The sequence below is a fragment of the Babylonia areolata genome, chromosome 1 (genome assembly GCF_041734735.1).
Source record: "Babylonia areolata isolate BAREFJ2019XMU chromosome 1, ASM4173473v1, whole genome shotgun sequence".
Taxonomy (NCBI): domain Eukaryota; kingdom Metazoa; phylum Mollusca; class Gastropoda; order Neogastropoda; family Buccinidae; genus Babylonia; species Babylonia areolata.
The window spans coordinates 23,042,935-23,052,934 of record NC_134876.1 but is presented as its reverse complement, the minus strand read 5'-3'; the positions used below and the strand labels follow the sequence as shown (position 1 = coordinate 23,052,934).

Genomic DNA, 10,000 nt, shown 5'->3' with positions numbered 1-10,000 from the left:
TATATATATATACACACACACACACACACACACACACACACACACACACACACACACACACACACACACATATAAGTGCTCCCCACTCCGTTAACAGCAACACCCCACCCCTACCCACCCACCCAAAAAGTGGAACAGCTTAAACTGAATAGTGAAAATGATCAAGCAACGTGGAAAGGAACCATTTCGATCTGGATGAAAACTAAAGTCTGATGGACGAGGTGGGGGTGGAGGGAAGATGGAAAATGTAACTAAACACACGAAATGGTTGAGCAGTTCCCCCCCCCCCCCCACATCCTCAACAAGTGAAGTGTTTGAGTCAAAGCAATTCGAACATCTTCTCCTTCAACCGGCTCAAACCGAAAAGAAAAGAAGAAGAAGAAGAAGAAGAAGAAGAAGAAGAAGAAGAAGAAGAAGAAGAAGAAGAAGAAACAACAAAAAACAACAAAAAAACAACAACAACAAACAAACAAACTAACAACTGCTCCTGCTGCTGCTGCTACTACTTCAACAGCATATACATATTTAGAAAATAATACACTTATGATGGCCATGACAGTGATTACGACGATGATGGTGATGAGAGAGACAGACAGACAGAGAGGAAGAAAAGGCAGGCAGAAACAGCAACGGACAGGTTAGTACAGGGACAGAGACATAGATATAGAAAGAGGGGTGAAGAAAGAAGAGAGATAGTGGGTAGGGAGGGGGGGGGTGGAGAGGGCGGTTCTGGACAGAGAGAAAGGCAGGGACAAAGACGGAGAAACAGAGAGAGAGAGAGAGACAGACTGAGACAGAAAGACACACGAAAGGACAAGCAAAACAGACAGGCCATATGACACAGACAGAGACAGAAACAGAGGCACAGACAGACAGACGCATACAAACGCACAGACACACATAGACGCACAGACAGACAGACAGACAATCACAAGACAAGACAGAGTTTCAGTTTCAGTAGCTCAAGGAGGCGTCACTGCGTTCGGACAAATCCATATACGCTACACCACATCTGCCAAGCAGATGCCTGACCAGCAGCGTAAACTAACGCGCTTAGTCAGGCCTTAAGGGGAAAAAAGGTGAATGAATAATAGATAAGCTTACATAAATACATAAATAAATAAATAAATAAATAATAATTATGATATAAAAGACAAGACAGAACAACATACAAACAAAAACCAACACCAACTCATCACTTACACAGTATGGCGTCAGTGGGCCCCAGGCCCTCTCTGTCCTCATCCCCAGTGAAGTACATAATGTACTTACACTCGGGGGGCTCCGTGTCTGCACACACCATGGTCATAACAACAATGTTAATATCACTGGTGATACGGGTGGTGGTAGTAGTAGTAGTAGTAGTAGTAGTCGCAGTGGTGGTAGTAGTGGTGGTGGTGGTGGTGGTCGTCGTAGCAGCAGCAGCAGCAGCAAACAAATGAATAAACACACACAAACAAACAAATTTTTTTAATGATTTATTCAATATGATGTTAAACAAAAGTAGACAAGATATTATAGCTACGTGTAATGTATATTGTTAACACACAAACAATATACGAATACAGAAATAGTAATAATAGCAGTGATAGTAGGATTAGTCGCCGCCGCTGTCATTGTCGTCGTCGCAGCAGCAGCAGCAGCAGTAGCAGCAGCAGCAGCAGCAGCAGTAGTAGTAGTAGTAGTAGTAGTAGTAGTAGTAGTAGTAGTAGTAGTATCACCGCCACCGCCGCTGTCATCAGAGTAGTAGTAGTGTAGTAGAAGTAGTAGTAGTAACAGGAGCAGGAGCAGCAGCAGTAGCAGCAGTAAAAGCAGCAACCGCAACAGTAGTAGTAGTAGTAGGAGTAGTAGTAGTCTGTCAGACACATGTATGATAGTCAGTCGTGTCCGACTATGATCATCCTAACAGCAGCGGAAGGCCTAAGGAACTGTTGTGCCGTCCATCTGGGCTAGAATTTGATTATCTTGGAGAGAATCTCGCCCAAGGTACACACGCACTCTCTCAGCCAAGAGGGCTTAAGAACAGTCGACGTTGGGATGGTTCCCAAAGGCCAGCTCGCCCACAAGGCGGCGGTACTAAGAGCCAGTGAAATCTTGCCTCTTTGTTGGAGGGTCACAGTCCTTCTTAAAGACGAAGCTATCTAAAGGAATTCCCATTGCAGTGTTGAACCATTGATCACACAGCTCTCACTTTGTTACTGGACCAACTATATGGTTATGTCAGTCTATGATATTAGCTGAGCATTGAGCCTTCAGTTAGACACATGGCGCGCGCGCGCACACACACACACACACACACACACACACACACACACACACACACACACACACACACACAAAGCAAGTCAGGAGAAAAAAGATAGAAATAAAGAGAAAAAAGAAAGAAACAAAGAAATAGAAACAAAGAAAGAAACAAAGAAAAAAAAACAAAGAAAAAACAAAGAGTGGAAAAAAAGAAAAGAAAAGGAGAATGAAATGAACAAAGGAAGGAAACAAAAGGAAGAAAAGCAACAACAAAGATCACGTGTCCAGATTTGGCTTCCTTCTTTAAAAGAAAAAAAAAAGAAAAAAAAAGTTCATGACGAGATAGATCACAGTGCGTTTGCCCCCAGAGGGTTGCCCCTGCGTCCTCTCTACAACACACACACACACACACACACACACACACACACACACACACACACACACACACACACACACACACACACACACACACACACACACACACACACACACACACACACACACACACACACACACACACACACACACACACACACTGATTCGTCCACATCTTGTCAGCATACATCTACATTCCCATACAAAAATGTCTCCATATTGCAGAGACCTCTGTATTCCTACACAACCGAATATGTATAAGATTACAAGAGGAACGGGCGTATGAGTACTGTTCCGGTTTGCCATGTTTGCTTTAGCCTTGCCTATGTTTCTCAAGTGCCTTGTGATCAAGATCGAAGCGGTTGCGTATAAATAAAATGGAATTACAGTGGCCTGCTAGAATTTGTTGTACACACACATACATCTCAGGTACTCTGTATTTGCATAACTCAATATTCAACGGCTATCATTCGCTCGAGATCTGAGAGATCGACGTTCGTATCGTCTTCTACGTTAACGTTACACCAGCATCAGTACTGCTCTGTACCTTCGATATTTCCATGGTTCCTGCATGGTGGTTCGAGAGCATACGAGGAATTTACTGAACTGTGGGTTTGAAAGAACATGGCTATGTTATACCCCTCTTTTGTTTGACTGCTTCAGACAAACATGTTTACATGGGTACCACAGAACCTAGTCATTCATTTGGAACTGCCATCTGCTAGGAAAAACAACCCCCCCCCCCCCCCCCCCCCCCCACACACACCCAGAAAAAGGAAAAAAGAAGAAAAAAAAAAGAAGAAAAAGATCAGTCAGACTGGTACAGATCACGACAAACAGACAAGCCAACCAGAAACAAAGAAAGGAAGAAAAAATCATTCGATGGAAATATGAGCCGCTCCCCATGGAGAAGAATAATTATTGGTTATGTTCTGAAGATTCAAACCAATGCTCCAATACTCCCCCAAGTCTGATACCCAAAGGCTGTTTTGGACGACAATTCCACCTCAACCCCAATTTAGTTGTTTTCGCTTTTCTTGTTTTTTTTTTTTTTTTGTTTTTTTTAATTTTATGACATTAATTTGATGTCTCTTGCTGCTCTGCCTCCATTGGAATCAACTTTACGATGAACGTTGCAACGTCAGTGACGTTGCTTGACCCAGACCACGGTAAGGGGGAATGACTCACCCACCAGAGTCGCCAAGGGACACCACCGTCTCTTATCTTCCGGTGGCAGGGGTGCGGAGGTGTGGGGGTGGGGTGGGGGTGGGGGAGGGTAGTAGGGATGGGAACGGTGGGGAGGGGGGGGGGGGGGTGTTGGCGGAAGTCACTTTCAACAAACTCGCACGGCGCCGCATACACTAAAAATAGCAGCAGACACAGCACTAAAAATAGCTGCAGCGGCGTCACTGGTTGCTATTTTAATAGCTGGCAGCCTGCCGCCTTACCCCCCACCATTCTCCCCCACCCACCCCCTGTCGTGACGTCACTCTTCCAGAGTTTATCTCCCCTGTGTGAGGGGGCGAGTTTCCCGAAAGGTCTGGCCACAGGAGCCTTCATTTAACTGTCCCTCGTGTTCCGTCCGTTTTTTTTTTTTTTTTTTTTTTTTTTTTGTGGGCCTAAGCACTGTTGATCTTCACTTGACTTCCAGTTGTTGAAGTTAATGTCTTAGTGCTCAGTAAAACAGTGAGCGTACGATCTTCGTTCAAGGGATATTCGTTCATTGTTCATGGAAAAGAGCGCGAGGGAGGGGGAGGGGAGTCGGGGGGGTCGGGCGTAGAGGGAGAAGAGAGATAAAGAAAGTAGGATGGGAGAAGAGAAGAGAAAAGAGAGTGTGAGAGAGACACAGAGAGAGAGAGAGAGAGAGACAGAGAGACAGGCAGAACGACAAACAGAGACACACAAAGAGACAAACAGACAGAGACAGAAAGAGACAGACAGAGAGAGGGAGAAAGAGAGAGAGAAAGAAGAGACAGGGATAGACAGAGAGAGAGGGGCGGGGATGGAGAGAGAGAGGGAGAGAGAGAGAGCACACATACACACATACACGCGCGCGCACAAACACAAAAACGCACATGCATACGCACGTACACACATATATAAAACATCACCATTAATTTGTCTCCCTCGTATTCATTCAAGCATGGAAAGGGTGTCGTGCGTGCCTGGAACGTGTGTTAACAGGTCATGTGTGTCTGATTAACTCACTCAGTACGGCCAGTCCTCTCTTCTCCTCTACACAGACCCCTCGGATGTCCAGTGGGTGTCTGAATGACCCAACCTTTAGCTTCCGTCGTCAGAATTGTGGTATTCTTTGTCAACATTCACGTCTTCAGTATAAGAGTCTTCCTCTTACAATATTTTGATGATGGTAATTGGGGTGAAACGCTGTTAACGTCGTCTCTTTCGCCGTTCGTATGGAGAGAGTTAATGTGACACTGGGAGGATCGATGTGTGAGTTGTTTTGGCAGTAACAAACTTCCTTTTTGATATCAGTTTTCATCTTTTCGTTTTTTACGCAGTGATCTCTTCTCTAAATACCACTATTACGTCTTCTGATTCTTCTTCATGACAAATATTCACACCGATTTGAGTGTACATGTAAGTGGCTGTGTATGTGTGTGTGTGTGTGTGTGTGTGTGTGTGTGTGTGTGTGTGTGTGTGTGTGTTCGATTCAAAAAGAGTTAGCGTGTGTAGGTGGGTGGGGAGTTGTCGACATGACGGGTTTTTTCCCCTTGCACAAACAGGACGGTTTGATTAATGGAAGCAGGTCTAGCAGCCGTGGGCGTGTGACAAAATACGTTGGAATTTGAGGCTTGGGGGGCGGGGGGGGAGGGGGGGGGGTTGGCCTTCTGTCTTGGTTGGCCTTCTGTCTGTCTGTCTGTCTCTTTCCCATTTCTGTCTGTCTGTCTATAGTTCATTCACTGTTCCTGTCTGTGTATGTGTCTTCTTTTTTTTTCTTTTTTTTTCTTTTTTTAAAGTAAACTAAATTAATTTGTGGCAATCTTATTTTACCATCAAGCTGATCGGGTGAATTGTTTTATTGATAATATTACATTAAAGTGAACATCTATAATTTGTATAATTCTTGACTGAATGGTTTTGAGTGAATCTGTGAATTCAAAATGTATTAGTGTACTTGTGAATGGAGCCAGACTGAATTGTGTGACAGTCATTTATAAGTTGTAATTGTTTGTTTTCAGGGTTTCTTTTTGCTACAAGCTGAATTACCCCATGTCCCGTTGTCCCCTGAAAAGGAATAAATCACCTCAACCCCTTACTTCTACGTCTGCCTGCCTGTTGACGACTGCTTTCCCTCAATGTGAATCATATAAATATCATCATTATTAGTAGTAAATCTCTTTTATGTATTTATTTATCATTTATTTATTTATTTATTTATTCTATTTTGTTCGTTTGTTTTGTTATTTTATTTTATTATTTTTATTTTTTTAATTTATTTTTATATATATATATATATTTTTTTTTTTTTTTTTTTTTTTTTTTCTCAAGGCCTGACTAAGCGCGGTGGGTTACACTGCTGGTCAGGTATCCGCTTGGCAGATGTGGTGTAGTGTATATGGATTTGTCCGAACGCAGTGACGCCTCCTTGAGCTACTGATACTGATACTGATAATATATGAATCATAAGAACTTTTCCCGTCTTCCCATCTTGGCACAGCAGGACACCCCTGTTACATGTTATTCCTGAAAGGACACGGATTGTGTGTAATCAGGAACTTGGATCTCTGTAAGCATTCCGGTATCAGTGAAGTTTTCTTCTTCTTCTTCTGCGTTCGTGGGCTGCAACTCCCACGTTCACTCGCATGTACACGAGTGGGTTTTTACGTGTATGACCGTTTTTACCCCGCCATGTAGGCAGCCATACTCCGCTTTTGGGGGTGTGCATGCTGGGTATGTTCTTGTTTCCATAACCCACCGAACGCTGACATGGATTACATGATCTTTAACGTGCGTATTTGATCTTCTGCATGCGTTTACACACGAAGGGGGCTCAGGCACTAGCAGGTCTGCACATATGTTGACCTGGGAGATCGGAAAAAATCTCCACCCTTTACCCACCAGGCGCCGTCACCGTGATTCGAACCCGGGACCCTCAGATTGACAGTCCAACGCTTTAACCACTCGGCTGTTGCGCCCGTCAGTGAAGTTGTCGATATGACTGACCCCGTTCCACACAAACGTGACAGCCACGTGAAAAGAGATACACGCCAGCTGTGAAAGGAAGTCAGTGGAGAGAGACAGAGCCGGGAAAACATGGTGCATATGCAAGGTCGATATACCTGTAGACGTTTTCCATGTTGTTAATTGGATATGCGATTGTTATTCGTCGCCTAACATCAAACTATAACTCTCTCTTCCTGTCTGTCTATCTGTCTGTCTGCCCTTCTCTGTCTGTCTGTCTTCTTCTTTCCTGTTATTAGTGTGTTAATTAGAAATGCGATTAGATCGGGTTTTTTTCTCGGTTTTAGACCCCCTCTCTCTGTTTCACTGATAGGTGTCTATACAAAAAAGTAAATGAATATATATATATATATATATATATATATATATATATATATATATATATATATATATATATATATTCTGTGATTTTGAAAGCACACACACACAAATCCCCAACACTGCATAATATTCCATACATGCACGCCAAGGTGCTCGCAATCTGAACCTCAGTTCTGCATGAAGCTCTTTTTGTTTTGTTTTTTTCCAAATATACGAAAGTCGACCACACTTTCTGTTGTTATTTGTGTTACTTCTGAAAGCAAACATATTGAGTGTATAACCGGACACTTGGATCTCTTGGCACTCTGGTAACAACCAAGTTGTCGACATGTCTGACGCCGTTCCACGCAAAAATGACAACTACATGAACAAGATACGCGCCAGTTGTGGAAAATAGAAATTGACGAGACAGTGTGCGGAAACGTAGTGTAAATGCCTGATCAATATCGATAAATAGAGATCACAAAAAAAAGTTCAGGACAGCTTCATAAAAAAATTGACATGTAGGCATGTGAAGAGGAAGAATTGCCACCATAAACACTTTTATACTTCATGGTAGAATTAAAGAACATGCGTAGGGCTGATTCAGCTTGTTGCGTGATGAGTAATTATTAGTTCGTGACCTTCAGTTTCAGTTTCAGTTTCAAGGAGGCGACAAAGCGCGTGGGCTGATCCATATACATTACATCACATCTGCATTTGGAAAAAAAAAATCGAAACAGATGCTTGGATACGCATAAACCCATCGCCCTGGTCATGGCCTTAGCCTTATGTTACGTTTCAAAGCATGCACTATACCTGCTTAAAAAAAGAAAGAAAAAAAAGACAAATACACAGTTTTGTTCTCGTTTGGTACAGCTCGCATCTCGGATTTCACGTAGGTTTCTATCTCTCTCTCTCTCTCTCTCTCTCTCTCTCTCTCTCTCTCTTTCTCTCTGTTAACACATCTGCAAACACAAAATCACATCACATGGGCTTGTAGTATTAGAAATGTTTTGTACATGTACGGCTTTGGTTATGTGTGGGAGGCACAAGGTGTTGGTAATGAATGTGTATTTATTCGTTGTTTTAAGCAACGGTTAATTGATTGTGCAAAGCAAAGTTGGCATTCCTCACTGCTGTCACATGCATGAATTCTATCGAGTGTATTCTGTTTACAACCAATCACTTACAACATCTCCATGCTTACTGGTCGTGAAAACCTTTTTTGTACGCCGTCTATTTTCACGATTTCGAATGGGTATGTCAGATTTGAATTGTCGCTTTTTACAGTATAATCCTGTTCCTGGTGATAAGAGAATGTGTAGTTTTTGTCACACAGCCCTTGAAACAGAATATCACTTTCTTTTGGTTTGTCCAGTTTATTAGACTCTAAGAGAAGAACATTTACCTACCAAATATCACAGAAATCCAACCTTGTTCAAATTTGCCGCTTTGATGTCCTGTGTGTCGGAATCTTTAGTTGCGAAGTTGTCGTTTTTTGTATGCAAGGCTTTTGGCGTGAGAGCGGAGCTTTTGTACTTGGACACGAGTGGATGAATATAGGTATGCATTTTGTTACCCTGTGGCGTATACATCAACCCCCCCCCCACCCCCGCCCCACCCCTCCTTTTTCCGATTCTTGCAATTTGTAATTAATTTCTGTAAGTTTTGTTAGCTTGTCAGCATTTCACTTAATCCAGATTGCTGGATCTGTGTGTTTAGTGCGCAAGCGTGTATGTGGGTGTGTATATGCGTGCGTGCATGTGTTTGAGGGAGGGGAGAGGAGAGAGAGAGAGAGATAATGAGAGAGAGAGAGAGAGAGAGCGCTTACAAGTCACATGCGCATTGATATATTATTCACACTATTTGATTCATTATGTAATATTTTTGTTAGTGGCCCACTGCTTTGTTATGGGCCGGAGGCCTAACAAATAAACCATTGTCTCTTGTCTTGTGTGTGTGTGTGTGTGTGTGTCTTTCTCATAATGTGTCCATCTGTCCATATCCCTATTTCCCATCGCCTTATTTGCTATTTTTGATCTCTTACATCTGTGTTTTAAATTTCATCATTACTTTTCTGTGTTAATTTCACTTGAATCATTCATGTGTCGCATTCATGCTAGGGTTTTGTTGTTGTTGTTTTTCCCTTGGTATGTGTGTGTGTTAGTGTGTGTGTGTACATGTGCGTGTGTGTGTGTGTGTGTGTGTGTGTGTGTGTGTGTGTGTGTGTGTGTGTGTGTGTGTGTGTGTGTGTGTTACTCGCTTCCGTTTCGTACAGATGTGAGCGATGTTGTGTCTCTCAGTTTGACGCTGTGCTATACTTGTACATTATACATGTATTAAGTATAGCAACATTTATATGCCTATGTGTTTGTGTATCTCTTAGATCAATGGCAGATGTGTAAGTCGGACAAAGTCACCGTTGGAAAAATAAAGATTCATTCGTTCATTCTCTCTCTCTCTCTCTCTCTCTCTCTCTCTCTCTCTCTCTCTCTCTCTCTCTTCGTGTTCCTGTTGAAAATAAAACTGCTTTGGGAGTTTAATCTGGGTCGCATGTTCATAAATATTCCGTGACCCTCTTTCCAGCTGTCTTTCTTGTTCCCACGGGGAAGGGACGCAATTCGCAAAGATTCTCTCCCTGTCTCTCCTTCCCACATTTCTCTCTATATATCTGTCTCTCTCTATAATGAACCCATGGACACATTTTATCTATATTTATTTATCTATTTGTTCCTTTATTCGTTAATAATTAATTATTTGGTTAATTAATTAATTATTCATTTATTTATCCATTCATTTATCTACTTATCAATCTATGTGGCGTGTTAACCAAGGCATATCGCGCCCGCCTAGAACGCGAGACAATATGCGC

At 42.5% G+C, this 10,000-nt stretch overlaps 1 protein-coding gene across 1 annotated transcript in view; it reads right to left on the bottom strand.

Moving 5' to 3' along the window:
• Window positions 1-10,000, bottom strand: part of LOC143291632 (voltage-dependent calcium channel gamma-7 subunit-like) — a 135,567-nt gene that overhangs the window by 37,180 nt on the left and 88,387 nt on the right. The window contains exon 2 of the mRNA XM_076601601.1: window positions 1,204-1,290. Within this exon, the coding sequence (XP_076457716.1) occupies window positions 1,204-1,290 (87 nt within the window). The remainder of the gene's footprint in view (window positions 1-1,203; window positions 1,291-10,000) is intronic.